At 39.5% G+C, this 18,205-nt stretch overlaps 2 protein-coding genes across 4 annotated transcripts in view; one reads left to right on the plus strand and one right to left on the minus strand.

The window, feature by feature from the left end:
• The window catches only part of asic4a (acid-sensing (proton-gated) ion channel family member 4a), a 90,799-nt gene extending 85,054 nt beyond the window's left edge, over positions 1-5,745 (plus strand). Inside the window, exon 10 of one of the 2 annotated variants that reach the window (XM_031281657.2) lies at positions 1,644-5,745. In XM_031281657.2, the coding sequence (XP_031137517.1) occupies positions 1,644-1,781 (138 nt within the window). In that variant the 3' untranslated portion in view covers positions 1,782-5,745. Of the gene's footprint in view, positions 1-1,640 lie in introns of both variants that reach the window. The other variant, XM_031281655.2, reaches the window with a different exon arrangement.
• chpfa (chondroitin polymerizing factor a) lies at positions 3,385-16,091 on the minus strand. Of its 2 annotated transcripts, XR_004101929.2 has the most exons (5): positions 15,563-16,091; positions 13,645-14,209; positions 11,785-11,967; positions 10,365-11,679; positions 3,385-3,395 (listed from the first exon to the last, which is right to left on the minus strand). XR_004101929.2 is itself a non-coding variant. In XM_031281654.2 (4 exons), exons 1-4 carry the CDS (start codon positions 15,850-15,852, stop codon positions 10,417-10,419), a joined length of 2,301 nt encoding a protein of 766 aa, XP_031137514.1. In that variant the 5' UTR covers positions 15,853-16,091; the 3' UTR covers positions 7,607-10,416. The 2 variants fall into 2 exon arrangements, 1 of the variants encoding a protein (XP_031137514.1); XM_031281654.2 differs by lacking the exon at positions 3,385-3,395 and having other exon boundaries at positions 7,607-11,679.
• Positions 16,092-18,205: the final 2,114 nt, after the last annotated feature.

Below are 18,205 nucleotides of genomic sequence, written 5' to 3' on the forward strand. Positions count from 1 at the left end.
CTATAGCTGAGAAAATGACAGTTGTCATTTCAGCATGCAGCGTGTTTGTTGCATTTGGAAACACAGCAGTCACTATTACTTCACTGGATTGATTTTGCCAAATTCTTTTATGTAAAATAATGATATTTAAAAGGAATACTTCAACATAATGGGAAATACACTTATTCACTTTCTTTCAAGAGTTAGATGAGAAGATCAACATCTCATTAAGTATACAGTCTATGGTACAGAGCAGGAGTAAGGAAATGGTTACCGTAGCTTAGCATAAAGACTGTAAGCAGGGGTAAACAGCTAGCTACAGCTAACAAGTCTAAAGATCTCTAATTGACACACTGTGTCTTTTCTTTTTTGCCATTCATACTTAAACATAAATGTAAGTAAGACAATTTGTGGTTTTAGGGGAGTAATGTGCTGTAACTATTAGCCAGGTGCAGTCATCACAGAGGTTGCCATTGTGCCTGTACAGAGATCAATACCAAACTGTACTCACCGACCATATCTGGCTATCTGCGCTATAGCCGGAGACGCTGCACGGTAGTACTACTGGATTGACTCTCTTTGTCACAAAATAATTACAGCACATTACTCCCCTAAAACCACAAATCTTCATTTTGCATTTTAATTAATGATCTTTAGAGGTGTTGGTCAGTATTTATTTTAACTTTCGACAGAGACAGGCTAGCTTTTTCCCCCTGCTTCCAGTCTTTATGCTAAGCTAGGCTAACTACTTCCTAACTTTCAGCTGCATGCTTAGCACTTAGACATGAAATTAATATCAATCTTCTAATCTCACTCTTGTATGCAAAGTGAATAAGTGTATTTCCCAAAGCGTTGAATTTTTCCTTTAAATAACAATGTATAAATACAGTGATGGTATCTACTAGCCTGGCTCCACCCTCCTACCTACTTCCGCTCAATTTTCATTTTTCTTCAGTACTCCGTCTGGGTTTGCGTTATATTCTTGGGTTTTCTCCGGCCAAATATTTGGCGGTCCAATCAGCAAACAGAGGAAGTGGCTGAGAACGATGACGTTGAGGTTGTGCGCTAATTTGAGTTGTAGTTCCGTAATGGCGGCGGAGAAAGATGCGAGCGAAGCCATTCGGTCTGTTGTGGCAACGCTGCCGAATATCCAGAAGTTAAAGCCTGAGCAAGAACAATCTTTGCTGAGTTTTGTTGGTGGCCGTGATGTTGTGGCCCTCCTCCCCACGGGGTTCAGGAAAAGTTTGATTTTCCAGCTCGCTCCATTAGTGGTGAATGAGTTGGCTAAGGCTAACGCTAGTGATGCTAAGCCGACGTCACAACCTAACGTTAACAATTGGTTATGGCAGATCCAGAGTGGCTCTGGGCAGATCCAATAGTTTTAAACTTCAACAGAGTACCCACCTTCAAGGAAGTTAACATTTCAGTCAATGGAGAGTGGCTAGACTCTCTGTACAAATGAAATGTACCAGAGTCTGGTAGGACCAGGCTAGGTATCTACAGCATGATCAAGGTATTTCTGTAGTGTGATGGTTTTGAATTACCCTGTCAAGAGATTATTCTTGATAAATGTAATTTTACTGTACATTGTTATCTATGTATTGTCACATATGATGTTACACGTTATCTTTGAAGCATGATCTGGTTTGCTGTGCCTTCAGCAGGAGCCCAATGACGTGACACGGAGTCATCCAGAGGGGGCGTACGCCAACACCATCCTCCCCAACCACCACCACCCTCTCCCACACCCTCAACGCCATCACGCCGGGCACCTAGGGGTATTTGAGGACTTCGCTTGCTAGAGCTAACCACCGCTTCCCATCCTGGTGACACCAAAAGATAAAAGCCGTCTGTGTTCAGATCAATAACAGACCCTTGGCATTTCCGTCGCTCCTTTGCTGTCACCAGTGAAAAGCTACAGCCAAAGTCGAACACCAAACTTGTGCTGCTAACAAAGCACTTGTACGTACAGTATGTAGGCACAAATTGGACACCGCTTCTTTTTTTTTTCTCTCTGGATGGGACCCCCCTCAACTTTGTCCAGCTTCATTTGTAAGAAGTCAGGCACTTTGTGTTTTCAGGACTAATTTTTGGTACATGATCACTACAAGGGAACAAGTGGAGAACCGCATGTCACCTTGATCCAGTTTATACCCTAATGATTTATTTATTCAGCTAGCATCTCTGCTCTTTTTGTCTGTATCTCTCCATGTATCTCTCCTCCAACTATTCCTCTTACTTCAAGGAAAACACTGTACCATATGAAGCCATTGCACATTCTAAATTATGTAATTATTTAAAGAGATACTATTATCTATATATGTTCTATATTGTCTACAAGATGAGAATACTTACAGTAAGCAAATCTTACTCGTGTTACATCCATCCAAAATATGAGGGGAATTATTTAGGCTGAACTGTATGACTGTAAGATCTAGCAGCATCTTTCCACATGATACACTTTGTCTGGTTTGTGGTTAAGGTGTTAGAGAGTAGCAATGTACTTGTACATAAAGTCCAACTTTAAAATGAGAACGTTCTAAAGTTCTGTTTCAATGGCTGTTGTTTATATTCTTTTAATATATAACTGATGTAATATTATTTTAGTTATTTATACATTTTAGAAAATACTTTTTTATGACAATAGCGGTCACGATTGTAGCAATTACTGTACACTTAAAATCTGCAGATATATTAGACTGCCAAACATCAATACAGTGGACTGTATGGATCGTGACTATTATCTCCATCGTTTCCTTTTACATGTTGCTGTGCTGTTACAAAGACACACAAATACTTGATGAGGCTTGGATGATGTTTTCAGTTGTTGGTTGTACTTACATTTTTCTTCTTATTAATTCATTTCTGCCCACCATCCACTCTTCACTTTGGTTAGCATCAAAACCTTAAGCTGACATAAGCAATAAGAAACAGAATTTTACTTTTGCAGAGTCATCTTCTTCAGCTTGTGGGCCAGTACCACTGTAAAAGTGTAGCAGCTATTTACAGTGTCAACCTGGCATCAATGTGTGTGTGTGGGTGTTTGTTTGTTTGCATGTGAACTTTAACATTTTGCAAACATGACTGAGCACATTAGGCTGATGCAGCTCGGCTGAGCTGATCCATGAAAAAAAAGGAATGTTTGAAAAGTGGAATAGTTAGCAAGAAAGCAAGGCATTTTATTGCAGGAGTAAGGTTTTTATCTAATAAATGTCGAGTTAGGACAGCTCAGAGTTTAATCTAAAAATTGCTCTGGAGGCTGAAGTATTCTTACTGGGTAACTTAATCCTCACCTGGCGGGACAAAGACACAATAGTTTTGAAGAGCACAAGTTAGCAAAGTGGAAATGAAAAATAAAAACTCTTACATTCATTCATTTATAATCATGTTTGTCATTATCATGGAAAGTCGGCTTGCTGACTTGCCCTTATGCACTGCAGCAACTTAACCACCTGTAACCTCTGCACTTCTCATCATCTGATCTATTATGAACTTGTGACGCTTTGGTGCCAAGTTGTTCCTTGCGTAATTTACAATTTGAGACACTTTGGATTTACACTGTTAAAAAGGCAACAGTGGTACCAACTATACTATGTCATATAAGAAGATATAATGTGATATAAGTGGGACAGACAACAATGGAAGTAGTGCAGATATTGATTTTCTTGCACATTTATGCTAGCTCCAGGGCACTACTGCTGTCGGTAGTGGGATCCAGCTCTTTGTAGTTTTTCAGCTGTTTGGTTTTTTTACTCTATTCCCTGCACTGTTTGACCGTGTGTCATTGCATGATGCTGAGAAATCTTCTTGTCTTCTTGTTTTTAATGGTTCTCTCACCAAGACGTCTTTGTTGCCTAACAACTGTCAGGCAAACAATATAGGTTGTCATTGTCTATGAAGCGAGTGGTGGAAACTAAAGCAGAACCTGACGATGGCTACACGTTAAGTTCCAGCAGTGGAAAACGGCTTTGAATAATCTAAATAACTACAGGCTAGTACTGAATTTCTAAAGAGTTGATATAAAATAGATAAACTAGGTAATCTAGACAATTAGTAGAAAGATTTAACTGGGCCTCATAATTTATTTTCATCTTTTCTTACCCTTTTGCCCTCATCACTGGGCTTCAATATAATGTTACTTACAGTACAGGCACACTTGCATCATCTTTTGCAAATATTTGTTCAGCTTCGTATTCATCTTTATTGAAAGAAGCATTCAGGAATGTGCTTTCAGAAATGATGCAATGCCAGAGATGCGGTCTTTTTTTTAATTAACTCTCACCCACAAAATATCACACACTGCTTTAATAGTGCGTCATTTCTCATGTTGCCCCATCATCCATTTATATATTTCCCAATGCCAGGGTACAAGAAAGTGATTCACATTCAGGACTACATGTGCTAAATCACCAGACAATTGTTTTTTTTGTCTTCATGGAGATATTGATCATGTTTTCCTCATAGCATGCTAGCAACTTATCTGCTATCAGGCATCAGTTCCGGCTTTAAAACTGTGACATTACATCCTGTTTTATTGGTAATTTTTGTTGGACTAAAAAACTTTTTAAAGTGTAACCCCTAACCTGCACAAAATCAAGCCTGCTTAAAGTGCCCTACATTTTGACAGACTTTTGACAATCCACTCTGTATATAATTCATAACAGAAATGTATGAAATACTTCACATAACAGGATATCATGTTCACAAATGACGACATAATTTTTCTGTTAATTTGATCGGTGCATTCTGTTGCTGCAACATTCATCACTTTAGCTCACAATGAGATTCCACAGGCCTCCATCTGTCACATCTCCTCCTCCTGTCAAGTAATCATGGGCTATACATGGCTGTTTAATATTCATAATCATGTGTCACTTTGACATTTTCAAAAGGTTCCCAATCACAGTCTCTGATGGCATCCTGTACAGACTATGCATAACAATATTCTCCTCTGTCATCAATAATTGTAGCCATCCTCAGACAAGTCACACAGGGGCTGGTGTGTTGAGATGAATACTGGGCTGCATTATCACTGTAGAGTTGTGTTTGAATGGTAGACCCTGGAGTCGATGTAGAAAGGTTTTCTATTCTCGAGATGCTGTGCAATGTAAAACACAACCCGATTAATTCTGTATACAAAAGCATTTTAAAACAGATTAAAAAAAGAGTTGATTTTACAACAGCATGCCGCCTGTGTGAGGTGCCACAGCGGTGGGCGGCAGGTCTGTACTGTAGCAGATGGAACAACTTCCCTGCCTGATAACATGTAGCTCACATTCCTAGGATTCCTCAAGCCTCTACTCTGAGCTCCCTTGTTGCACAGCTCTTTGAGCCGACCTTTTTATAGCTCCATGACATTCAGTCACATGTGCTGTATGTGGTTATTACATTATCCGTAAAAATCAATTTAATCCGACCAGCCACCAATGTTAAGTTTTGAAGATCTGCTGTTATGTCCTTTTTTCTTTTTTTTCCAGCCGCTTATTTTTTTTAGCTAAAGTCTGAAAGGGTCATCTGAGAAGAGAAAAAATGAGCGCGGGGTGACACATACAGCTGTCAGGAGTTCCTAAGAAGGATTTCCATCCCATACCTGACAGACAAGGAAATGGACCATCACTGCAGTAACAAGAAACGCTTACATTTTGTACAGATGTGTCATGTTGTGATTATTTCCTCTGTTAGAACACATTTTATAAATGTTAAATATGGTAAATACGATAACTATTAAAGTTTAGATTGGTAAAACCAGTGCCTCCTAAATCCAGAGCCCAATTCACTTTGTTACTCCACGTTGTCCATTTTTTCTTCACAACAGAGAAAATGTATTTCAATTTTGCCACCCATTGTAAATCCTTTCCACCACTGACTAAGACATTGCTATAAAAATGACCAATAGACTGACAGCATCTCAAAGGTAGGTTTTGAGTAGACAAAATGGGACAACTCAGAGGGTGTTTGAAGAAGTGTTTTTATGTAGTTAGGATAAGTGAGGTGATTTATTGACCATGCTTCTTAATGTCTAGCAATTTGTGTAACTCTGCTTCATCAAATACCCTCCAGGTGAACCCAAATTGTCATGAAAACTAATAACTTCTAGTTCCAGTTTCTGGGTGGGTAGATAGATACATGAATATTTATTGATCCCAAAAATGGGAAATTACAGTGTTACAGCAGCAAAATGTCACACAGCACAGATTATACATGAAATACTAGGATACAATATACATACGTACAATATACATGAAATAATAATAGAATAGAATACAAGAACAAATATTTAAATATTCCAAATATATACAAGTTGGGAATACAAAATGTACAACTGCTTAACTAGTAATGATAAAGATGTAGATAAACTTATTGTGGGTAGTCTATATCCTTGACGTTCCACTTCCGGGATTGCTCGTGTGCCGCAGGAAATTCAGCCGGATGTATGTATTTCCCATTTCCTTCCGCTTTCTTTGTGTTGGAATATTAAATTTGGTGGTTTAAAGGTGTAGTAGGTAAGACTTCTAAAACTAACTTTCTGTCATATTTGCTGAAACTGACCCTATATTCAAGTAGAACTACATGAAGCAGGTAATTTAAAAAGAAAATCCAGCTCCTCTGGCACCACCTACAGCCTGTAGTGTGATTTGCAAAAATCCACCGCTCCTTGTTCAGACGCACCAATCAGGGCCAGGGGGGGTGTCTAACTGCGTGTCAATCACTGCTCATGCACACGCATTCATTCTCCCTTGTGGGGGGAGGGGCTTAGGAGACAGTTTTGGGCTTTAGCAGAAAGGGGGGAGAGACTGAGAAGTTGACGATGTTCAAATTTTTTGGCTAAGTCCTGGATTTATGAGGACTATTGTTAACTGCTCCTCAGATCTCTGCAGGGTAAATTGAGACAGCCAGCTAGACTATCTGTCCAATCTGTTTTCTCTCGCACAACTATTTTGCAGCGGCTCTGTGCGGAGTTTAGCGCCGCCCATGACAATTCTGATTGGTTTAAAGAAATGCCATTAAACCAGAGCACGTTTTCCTCCGATCCCCGAATGCTACGTGGAGTAGCCAGACTCTCCTCCAGCACGCTTTGGAGGAGGGTCAGGCAAAGCGAGACTAGTTTCTGGGGGACTTGAAACTGTGTCCCTGTGTGGGAGGAGAAAGTCCTGGGATCAAACGTAAAACAAAGTACAAAATAATGACTTACAATTAACTCCCAGCTGCTCTGTAGTTATGTGGTTTTACAGCATGCCTCAGGGTAGTGCATATGGACCCTTGAAATAACTAAAGCTATAATTAAGTTTGCAACGTTTTCCCTGTTTTTACCCAACCCAGACATCAGGAATACCTCGGGTCTGACATGGGCAGGAATGTTAACTGCAGTCCTACTGAGCACACACTGGGAACATGAATGAGATAACCAGATACCAGTTTGGGTTAGAAATATAATTTCTAAATGTTGTTCAGGAACACTGCTCACCTCAGCAACTGGCGGCCAGTCCTGGTCTAGGACCTGTGCTGCAGACAGTAAACACGCTCTTTTGCTGACACCTAAAGGACAAACTGGATTTTGTACCTGCAATACAAAAGATACTATTTTCTTATCTTAAAAAAAAAATAAAGACAACAAAAAGAGGAAATGTTTATATTCAAATACTCTTTATTTAAAAATTACAATAATTCACATTTCATTGGGAATTACAGCACACAATTAAATGTGATGAGCATTAATTAAAACGTATCGCTTTGGTTATACTAGTACCCATATGCATAAAATAATGTGAACTGAAAGGTCCAAACATCAATGGAAATTAAAAAATGAGCCTAAGTAACTGCCTATTTTTTTAAATGAATTACTTGATTGAAAGTGAGAGTGAAATACACACATTTTAAATTGTCTTCACTGTCAAATGACATGATTTTCAAAGCACAACATGCAAAGTAAGATACAATATAGGTTTAATTTTGTCACCAAAAATAATAAAGTATAAATTGCTGTGTACATAAAGCTACAAAAGGCTTAAAAATAGAATCTATAAAATATTTATACATGTACAGAGAATGTCGTGAAAGCCTCTGTTAGTGCGGAAGTATTCAGAATCTGCATAATTCATAGAGAAATGACAAGATAAATAAGTTATGGACAAAATACTTAGAAACTTCGCTTAGCGATGGTGGCTCTTAACAACACAGGGTGATTAATCTGCCACGCTTGCTTAATTTTAAGCTTCTCACGTCTACAGGAGGCAGCACAATAACTTCATATTGTAATCTAAGCCTTCCATTTTTCACAGTGGTATTTGGAAGATTCAGTTTCCAATTCTACACATTAATAGTGTCGTACTCTTCTCCTCTCGTCAAAGAAAGAGATGCGTTATAAAGTGACCTCTATGGTCTTTGTTCACATGGCAGAAAATACAGCAAACACTGTTGAGGATCACCACTGGATGTAGTGTTTCCAACAAGTCCTTTGAATCCAATTAAAGTTAAATAAAAGGACTTCATTTTATGTATGTCAACATTAAAATAATGTTGAAAAGTGTCTAGTATCAGCAAATACATTAAAGGTCTTGTCAAAAGAAAGTACAGTGTATTTACTTAAAATTGAACAGAGAGCGCCTCATGTCATGAACCGTATGGTATTTACACTGCTGTACTTGCAGCTAATGTCTATGAAATTAAAAGCCATGTCCTCATTGGACATCTAGCCAGTTGTGTTATCTGTAATATTGCACATTATCATATACTAATAACTTTCTGGTGTCTAGTACTGCTACCTCCACAACCACCACTCAATAATGTAGAAAAGGTCTCCCATTGGACTGCACTGCGACTGGGAGACAGCAACCCTTTCTATCACTGAGCTCAGGAAATGGAGGACAATGACATCATTCAATAACTTACAAAATCTTTAACAATGCAGTCCAAAATACTTCGGAACATTTACACATCTTCTTTTAGAATATATAAATTGTCTTCTATACTTGATGATGTGGAAAAAAAATGTTTCATACATTCTTCGTTTCAATCATTTCTAAACTAATTCAATCCTGTTTTAAAGTACAACTTCAATGAGGACTCATCTGGGCAATCCATTCTTTGCCTCCTGATTGTACATTTTCTGGCAACATCAAAACGCTTTCATGGAGAAAACTTTACCTTAAATACACACTGCTGGCCTACTGGAATACACTAGTCTCCATCTATGAGCTCTGAAGACCAATAGAAGATTTCTACTCTCTACCAACTCCTTCCCTGCTTTGTGGCACGTATATAACCTGTGGATGGTTGTGATCATGACATTTCCAAGTCGCCTTTAAAAAAATCTAAGGTTAACTGAATACCCATTCAATTCTCCCAGCTATGTAACAAGCTCTATCCACAGTAAAAGATAATTATCTCCCACCCATTCAGAACAGTTATTCATCTGTAAAGTTCTAATAAAAAACATCAGCTGTGTATCACCTGAAGCGGTGAATTGCAAAACTGTGTTACAAAGATAATTTCAAAACAGTCCGCATATGAAAAGTCAGTGTCAAGGCACATATACAGTACAAAGATGCACTTTTATAAATACTCAAATGAGTAAATATGTTTCAATGTGAAGGGGCACACAACCTGTGGTGCAATATATTAATGTATATCTATTAGCGCTATACATTAAAGCTCCATTTAACAACATATTAGATATTAACATTCAATCAAATGGCATTCTAGAAATGTGAAAACGTGGCTGCTAGTACTTCTGAACCCACTGAAAAGCAACAAACTACTGTAGCTTTTTACCACTTTCAACTCATTGCTTTGGTTAAACTGATTCAATCCTCCCAAACAAAACTAAAAGCAGCCGTGCCCAGCACTTTATCTCAAATGTGTCGATACTTCCCCAACTCAAAGTGGTTGAAGGTATTTCTTCCAGGAATTAATGAACCAAACAGGATAAAAATCTAAGTGAATATCGGAATTACACTGAACATGTGGAGAACAAGACGACTCCAACGGGTTACCTATGTAGCCCTGTGTTGCATGGATGTGTAGTGAACACCTTAAACATAACAACTGGATACGCCAGTGCTACATCAAGGCTCTGCTGTTTTAAATTTCTGCAACCTAGTGGTCAGAAATTGCTTAACGCAGCTTTCAGAATCAGAGTAGCAAAAACATTTGGTTCTAGGAACTCATCTGTACGGACAAGTATTGTAAACATTTAAGGAAAGGTTTCGTTAAGAATGTACTACATTCATTTTTCCAAACTAGCTAAAAACTAACAAACCAAATAATTCTCGATGCACACTGAAAGATGGAGAATGTCAGGCAGGTTCACACATGTAACCTCAGCCCCCAGACATGGGTTGTCCCAAATTCTAGCTTGCATCCAGAGCTTATTACAACAAACACACAGCTTTTAACATCCATTTGAAGACATGCAGGAGCAGAAGTTCACTGGCGTTTTCAAGTGCTGTTTCCTTGTTCTTGCTCAAACAGCAGCATGGCGAGCTGGGAGCGAGAACCGAGACCTTCCAAGTTGCTCTGAACACACCTATGATAGATGTCTTCACTGAGCCGCGGGTTGCAGGCTTGGAAGCTATACTGCTGGTGCAATGATGGCTCCACTGCCCTGAATACGTGCAGACCCGAATACTTTAAGAACATGTCGAAGATGTCCAGGGTCTCTAAAATCTCCTCGTTCTCCTGGACGTCTGCCACCATTCGGGTGCGTGTCGCCATGTAGTCCGAGTTGTAAAAACACGCTTCGTCAAATGATCTGCGGTCAAAGTGGCCTGCGTCCTTGATCAGATCGACTGTGGCCGGATGCTGCTGGTTGTGATAGGCCACATCAGGGTTGAAGTCCTGGAAATGGATGGGGAAGAACACCTGCCAGTTGTTTATGGAATTCATGCGGCAGCGGTTCAGAAATTCTGAATTGACATTTGTGTTGACGTTAGCCAAGAAGAACAGCGAGTCAACTGGGTGCTTCTTCGAGATGATGTCCATGAATTTGATCTGGGATGGTGTTTCTGTCTTGACACTTATCCATGGGATTTTTACTGCGGGGTATTTGCGTTCATACGTGTTTATCTGAGTTTTCACGCTGGCAAATATATCATTCTGACTGACTTGCTGTGCCTCCACTGGGTCATAAATAAACAAGAATGTTAGGATGGCATTTTCACTGGTCTCAAAAGCATTTGAGGCAAAGACTTCCAGGAAATGGTCAACATAGCTCCGGTCCTGCAGAGTAAGAGGTATAATGATGTGAATCCTTGTAGCTTCAGTGACATAGGGCATGGGGATTATCTCAATCCGACTCAAAGGTCGCACCAGATGAACTCGCTTAGTGACGGAACGGCTGTGACCTTTTTGGTTCACCACTTCCAGCTGAAGGTCCAAGGTGTACTCCATGCCCCTGACGGGGTCAAAGCGCCTGTATCCGTTAATCAGATGTTGCTTCTTCAGATGTAAGACAGGCTTGTACTTCTTGTTCAGCTCTATCATGGCTATGTCAATGACATCAGCCACATCCAAGCGGTCAATACCTTGCAGTTCACACTTTGGAGAGCCATCGATGCATGAATAAATCTCCTCCTCTGTAAAGTATTCCCACTTCAAAACTTCAAACCGAGATTTCGGTTCAAAAGGTGGATTGATCCCCACGGGCCACTGGGAGCTTCGGTTGCCGTCAAAAGCAACCACACTCACGTTCTTTATTTCTGCCTGTGGAAACACAAGAAGTGTTCAGATCTCCACAGTTGCTGACCCGCCAGGTTTTTATTTTTGACTGAACCATGGGTGATTTGTGACACTTGAAAAGCAGCTTACCTGTAGCTTAGCAATCTCATCGTAAGTCTTCTGGAGTTCAATCTCAGTGAAGTATCTGTGCAGCTTGTACATCTGTTCAGGGTCAGACACTGGATGGACAGTCAGAGCTTTCTTGAACGGTTCACTCTGTTCTTTAGTCAGATCAGAGTTTTTTCCCAACTCATAATGGTGGTACTGAAGGCCCTGACAACAAACAGAGACGTCTTTTCATGAGGCATCTTAAATCCGGAATGACAGAAACATGCCTAATGTTTTTCCAATCTTGGTTGTTATGCTGTGCTACTTTAAATTCTAACAGACATTACACGCTATCTAGACAGCATCTTGGGCTCATCTCCACTGCAAACAGGCTGGCTTCAATCATAATTGCATAGTGAAGGGAAGACAGATTCATTTTTGTAAGAACTGAATACAAGTGTTATACAACAACTTTCTATTGTCAAGAGTTTTGATCATTTCAGGAATTACATTTGTTCTGGGAATATAAGGTTCTGCTTTATCTTAATTCATTTTTGCCACTTTTCATATATGATAAAGTATGATCACTGCAGCATCAGGTTAAAAAGCACCAGTTAAGAATGTAAAGGATGAAACCTAATAACACAAATGACTGACACTGGCCCCAGAATCTCATCTTAAAGACACATTAACTTAAGCTGAAAACAAAGTAGTCACCTAAGGAGCTTGAGTGATTAAAAAAAGTGAATCCAATCTGATCAAGCTATTAAAAGAAAAAAGAATGAAGACAATGCTTAACTGAGCAGTGAAGCCACTCTGTTGTAAATGTTTGCCAACAGCCTGTAGTGGTACACTTAGTGAAGCATTATCCGTGCCTAATTGTCATCAATGTTCTCTCGTAACAAGAAAAATTGATGTCTGGCTCTTTGTTCAAGCTGTTTTCTTCACCTACACCAGGCTTTTTAACTTTCCCCCCTGCTTCCCTCCCTTATTTAGGGGGCTCTGCTGGAGCTCTTCTGGCTCAAGGCACTTAAGTTAGCCATGCAACTCACTCTCAACTGTGTAACAAGATGGTTTCCTGCAATGTGTCTTGGCCAAGGAAGAGAAAATGGAAGCAAAAGAAAGAGGAATAACGCACCTACAAAATATAAACCTTCATGTATATTGTATAATAGTAAGGATACATTTGAATTGATAACCCTTCGACAATATATTTGAATATGTTGACAAAGACCACAAACTTTAGCACAGATGAAGCAAACTGTGCTAAATGCAACAAAGAATCGTCTAGAGGGCATTGGGTTAGATCAAGCTCCACAGAGCTTGTTTGACCTTAAATGCTAATGACATTACACTACGTTACATTACAGGAGCAGAGCATGTTGACCCACAAGGGATTTTCACACCGTTGAACCTAATCAAGGCTGAACTCAGCAGTGCTCTGCTTGCCTGTTTACCTATTCCACATTGCTGCTGTAGCTGTAGAAAAAAATGAAAGGCTAAAGGGTATTAGCAATCCACTCTGTAATATAAATACCACCTCTGTGCTACCATGGTAATTACACTTTTATATAGCCGTCTGTCAGTTTTAAGTGCTGTTCCAGAGGCAAAGCATGATTTCTGCCGTGACAGTTTTGTTTTCCTGTCGAGAAGGAGAACCCCGGCTGTAACCATCTCACAACCGTTCTGAGTGACAGCCTGAGCATTTTTTCTCTGTGCCTCATCATTCATTTTAAGTACGAACTGCCTCATTCTGCACCCTTTAAACTTTAAAACATTAACAAGCCGAGACACAGTTTTATAGATTGAAAAATGATCATTCGTATTCTTGAAAAGAGAGATGTATGGTGTTGAATAAGTACAGTGTAATCATGTGCCCCTTTAAGAATCCTCTCAACCTACCTGATATTCACTGACGCAGTTTGTGTTTGTGTAATCAATGATGCATCTTCCGAGCCACTCATCAGGCCTTGAACTCAGGATGTCATTCCTACAGTTTTCCAGGAAGGGCTGGAGTCTGAGGAGCAGGGTACGTGACAGGAGATACCCGAACCCTCCGTAGCAGTACTTCCCTTCCATTTCTCCACCTATAAACTCCTCAGGACTGCCCATGTAAAGCTCTCGATCTATACTCAGGTGATCCACCAGGGATTTGATCCTGTCAGCTTCTGTGTATGCGTCATCTTGGACTAAGTAAAACCAGTCATACTCATTGATGTAATGGTCTAAAATGTATTTGATATTCTGAAACATGTTCCATATCAGCCTCTCGTCTCCATGAGAGATGACAAACATGCCGTGAGGGACTTTGCGGTTGCGCATGCCGGTGAAGAAGATCACAGTGTCCAGGTGATGGCCGATGGTGCGATTGACAGCTACACCCAGAGTGTTTATGGTGTTTTTGGAAGTCAGGACCCCGACCAACAGACGCTCTCGCATCCCCAACTCTGTGCTTATGTATTTAGCTCTGAAAAAGAAATCAAAGAGCTACTGAATAAAGGTTAAATAAACATTTGAAATAAGAAAAGACTAAACCACTAGACAGTAAACTTTCACCAACGCTGAACAATTCTGCAACTTACTGTCACACCAAAATCATTTTTTGACCATCAGCTGTAGTTTATAAAAAGCTAAAATGTTGGATGCTGGCTAAATTTTCTTCAAGGTTCAAAGTCCACCAAATTTCATAGAAATGTTGGGTGTTTCAAAATATCCTGTCATACAAACTAACAAGAAAACCATAAGCTCTCTGGAAAAGTAAACATGCAAGGACCTGAATTGTGATTCATCACTGCAACTATGACCCAACCTAACTTTTATGTCTTTGTTATACTGTACATGGCATCTATTATGCCTCTTGGACCTGCAACAATTTTTGGATTAATCGATTAGCAGATAGAACGAAAATTCATCTGCAACTAAAATTTCTAACATTTGCTGGTTTAAGCATCTCAAATGAAAAGATTTGCTACATTTCTTTGACATTAGTAAATCAAATATATTTGGGTTTTGAACTGTTAGTCGGAAGAAAAACAACATTTGAACACATCATTTTGGGCTCTGGATAGTTGTGATGAGCATTTTTTACCACTTTTTGACATTCCATAAACCAAACAATTAATCGAAAAAACATTGTCAATAATGAAGATAATCATTTTACCTTTTATATTACAACATACATATTACCACTGCATGGCACTGGTTGCCTGTATGGAACCTGGATGCTGAACTGCTTTAAGATCTAACCTCTGTGGAACTTTTCCACAGGGAAAAGAGTCTTTCTGAGAATTGCAAAACAATGCAACCACTTTGGGTGTGAGGGCTAACACTGAAACATGGTCTCTATTCAGGAAATCTTGGAAACGCCTGCGTTTTTACAAAGAAAATGTAGGGCACTCATTCAGCATGGAAACATGGCACTCAATGTAGGCCTAGTTAATCTTAGCTCTGTGGCAGGGAATGTTAGCAGGTAGAAACCAGCAGAGGAAATGGATCTGTAGACTTCACATTTTATCAGACTTTCTGGCAATTTCATCAAGGCCAGTGACATCAGGGAGAGGAGAGAAATTTGGCTTTTTAGTCTTATTCTTAATGCTGTCAGTGTAAAATATCATACCCACATGACAACCAGTGACACCTGTACACCTAGCAATATGTGAACAATGATTGATTTATCAGTCATCTTTTACTGAGGATGAGCTCCGGCCTGTAGTAGCTCCTGTAATGATGTGGCCTGTATTCAAAACAAGTGTAAGCCATATTGTAAGCCTAGTTACAGACTGTGTTAACCAGATGAAATAACTGGCCATGCAAAGCTTACCTGAAAACTTTCTTAGGGGCACTCTGTTGAACTTGTTTATAAGGGACTATTCTTGGTTCAAAATCCTCTTCGGACTCCACATCGTTGATAGTCGAAATAGAGTTGGGCTTTCGGGCTCCTTTGAGCTGCCCATCCTGACCCACAGTCACATCCTCACCCTCCTTGCCGTCTAGGTAGCATGCTTCTTCCGTCCAGTTTACACTCAATAAACTCAACGTGAACCCTAAAGAAATACCGATTACCACCGGGCCGACCGACCGCAGGACAGAAATAAACGCTGAAAATCTCATCTTGTGCGTCGGCTCCTCTTGCTGACAGTCCCGCGTCGCTTCAAACGCGTCCAAACAAGGCCTCTGATGCGGGACAGGTCAACTATACATCAAGGATGACTCGAAGCAGCAGTAACCACATTCAACTTAAGAAAAAAATGTAACTTCTTCCTTAAATTTTACGCAGGATTCTTACGTGTCAGTGTAGCTGCTAACTGGCTCCTCCCAGGCCTGGCCAGACGTTAGCGTCAGAGGTAGGTCTAGTTCCAGACTGTGTGGAAGAATTCAGGCTGCGCAGGGCGGAGGGATATTCAACAAGACCCACTGATTGAAGGCAGAGAAATGTGAACTGGAACACAACCAAAGTCCCTCTGTCTGTTTACACCAGGTGATGACCTCCATTCATACATGCTGTCATATTTACTGAGTTGAAAAGGGTAATTTTTTTAATCACTTCTGTGCAGTTTTTCTCTTTTTAATTTAAATTAAAAACTGAAATTACAAACAGCTATTAACATTTGCAAACTTTAACATATTGGCCCAGTACCCAGCTCATATCAAAACAAAACCATAAATGTTATCAAACCATCAAATTTGTCAGTGACTTTTGACTGGTACTGTAACTGCGTTCACCTTCAATTTTAGGTATTTGTACTAGGCTACTGTACTTGAGGATTTCTATTTCATGCCACTCAATACTTCATTATGATTAACAGGACAACTTTTTACTCAACTACACTACTAGGCCTATTTGACAGCTCTATTTACTTTACTGTGCATATAAGCTGCACAACAACTAACTATAAGTGATATGCTAGTAACACATTAGTGCATCAGTAATAATAATTTATATAATATAATATATAACAGTTTAATAGAGGGGCCATTTTTCTGCATTGAGTACTTTTACTTTGATACTTTAATTAACTAATGATACTTGGTTTTAGATTTAAGTAACACTTTCAATGCAAGACTTTTACTTGTAATGGAGTATTTTGGGTGTGGTTTTGCTACTTAAATAAAGGATGTGAATACTTTCTCCGCCATCGTGGGACTGACATGCACCTTCATGCCTTTCTGGATGAACACCTTCATTAGCAGACTTATCCCAACAAGGTGCTCCACTGAATGCACAGATCTTCCCTCCCTGGCCATCAGTGCTCCCTCAGCGCTGGACACTGAACACTTTACACTGACAAGGACTATTACCATGCGCTCGAAAACTTCAAACTCCATCCTCTGTTGTTAACTGTTAGTGCTTTTATCACTTTCATTCAAGTTCTATCTTACAGTAAATTATCTCATCTAGAAGAGAGCAATGGTGACTATAATACAAACTGGTTATATAGTGTATCTTGTGTATCTTATTATCTTTTCTTGCATTCATAAGGTACACATCCAGTCTGTCTGTACTAATACATTTTGTATAATTTGTACGTATTCAGATGTTTAATTTAAGATATTTAAGTTTATTCTGTTTTTCCAGGTCACTTGTTTTTCTCTTACTGGCAGTCCGGTCTAGCCTCCAGATATACCAATGATGTGCTATGGGCTGGGCAAGAAAAGAAAAGGTTGATTTTTGTGTCTTGTGTGAATGATTAAAAACAATATGAGCTTTTAAAACTGTTTGTTATCACAGATTTTACAACCCAATGAAATACATTGTTTTTTCAATTGAATTTACCTTATTTACCAAATTCATACCTCAATACTTTTTATCCTAAGTTTAATATTAGTACAATAGTATACTGACACACTTCAGTCAAGTTTCTCAGTACCATAATTATTAATGAAAAGTAATCAGTCTACCAGATGCCTCTGTCTGCAGCTGCTTCATGTGTATTACAGTAATGATTAGCTCAGCTTTCAGCTCATCCACCTGGCTCTCGCTGTTCTCTATCTGGCCTCTGTGCTCCTCACCCAGATGTCAGGGCCAGTGTGCTTTGTGGTCTGCTCAGTCCACCCTTTAACTGCATCATTTTGAGTCCTTATCTGAAACTGCCCCTGATCTCACCCACCCTCCCCCCTGAGCCACACAGCCTGAGCAGCAGAATAAGAGACTCTTCATTGTCCAGGATGACATTTTTTTTCTTCCCTTCACATCTTCATTTATGTCCCTCTCTGTGATATGTAAGTAAAATATAAATATAGAAAAGTATCGTCTCTTGGAATATTATGATTGTGCTTTACATCCTTTTTCATTTAGTCAGGTACAAATCTATTCTCAGCTCTCTTGGGCCCTCTAGTGGTAACCAAGATACTTACCTCAGTTAATCTGAATTTGGATCATATAAAAGTGTTATTCATAGATCAAAGATCAGGAGTTAGAGAATAAACAATGACTTACAGTGTTTTACATTTGGCTCCATACATT

This window comes from Sander lucioperca, chromosome 8 (genome assembly GCF_008315115.2).
Source record: "Sander lucioperca isolate FBNREF2018 chromosome 8, SLUC_FBN_1.2, whole genome shotgun sequence".
Classification (NCBI taxonomy): Eukaryota; Metazoa; Chordata; class Actinopteri; order Perciformes; family Percidae; genus Sander; species Sander lucioperca.

Coding starts and splice junctions, on each gene's coding strand:
- chpfa (XM_031281654.2), bottom strand. CDS start 15,852: ATGAGATTTTCAGCGTTTATTTCTGTCCTGCGGTCGGTCGGCCCGGTG. Junction 11,968..13,644: donor ACTGCGTCAGTGAATATCAG/GTAGGTTGAGAG, acceptor GTTTGTTGTCAG/GGCCTTCAGTACCACCATTA. Junction 11,680..11,784: donor ATGAGATTGCTAAGCTACAG/GTAAGCTGCTTT, acceptor GTGTTTCCACAG/GCAGAAATAAAGAACGTGAG.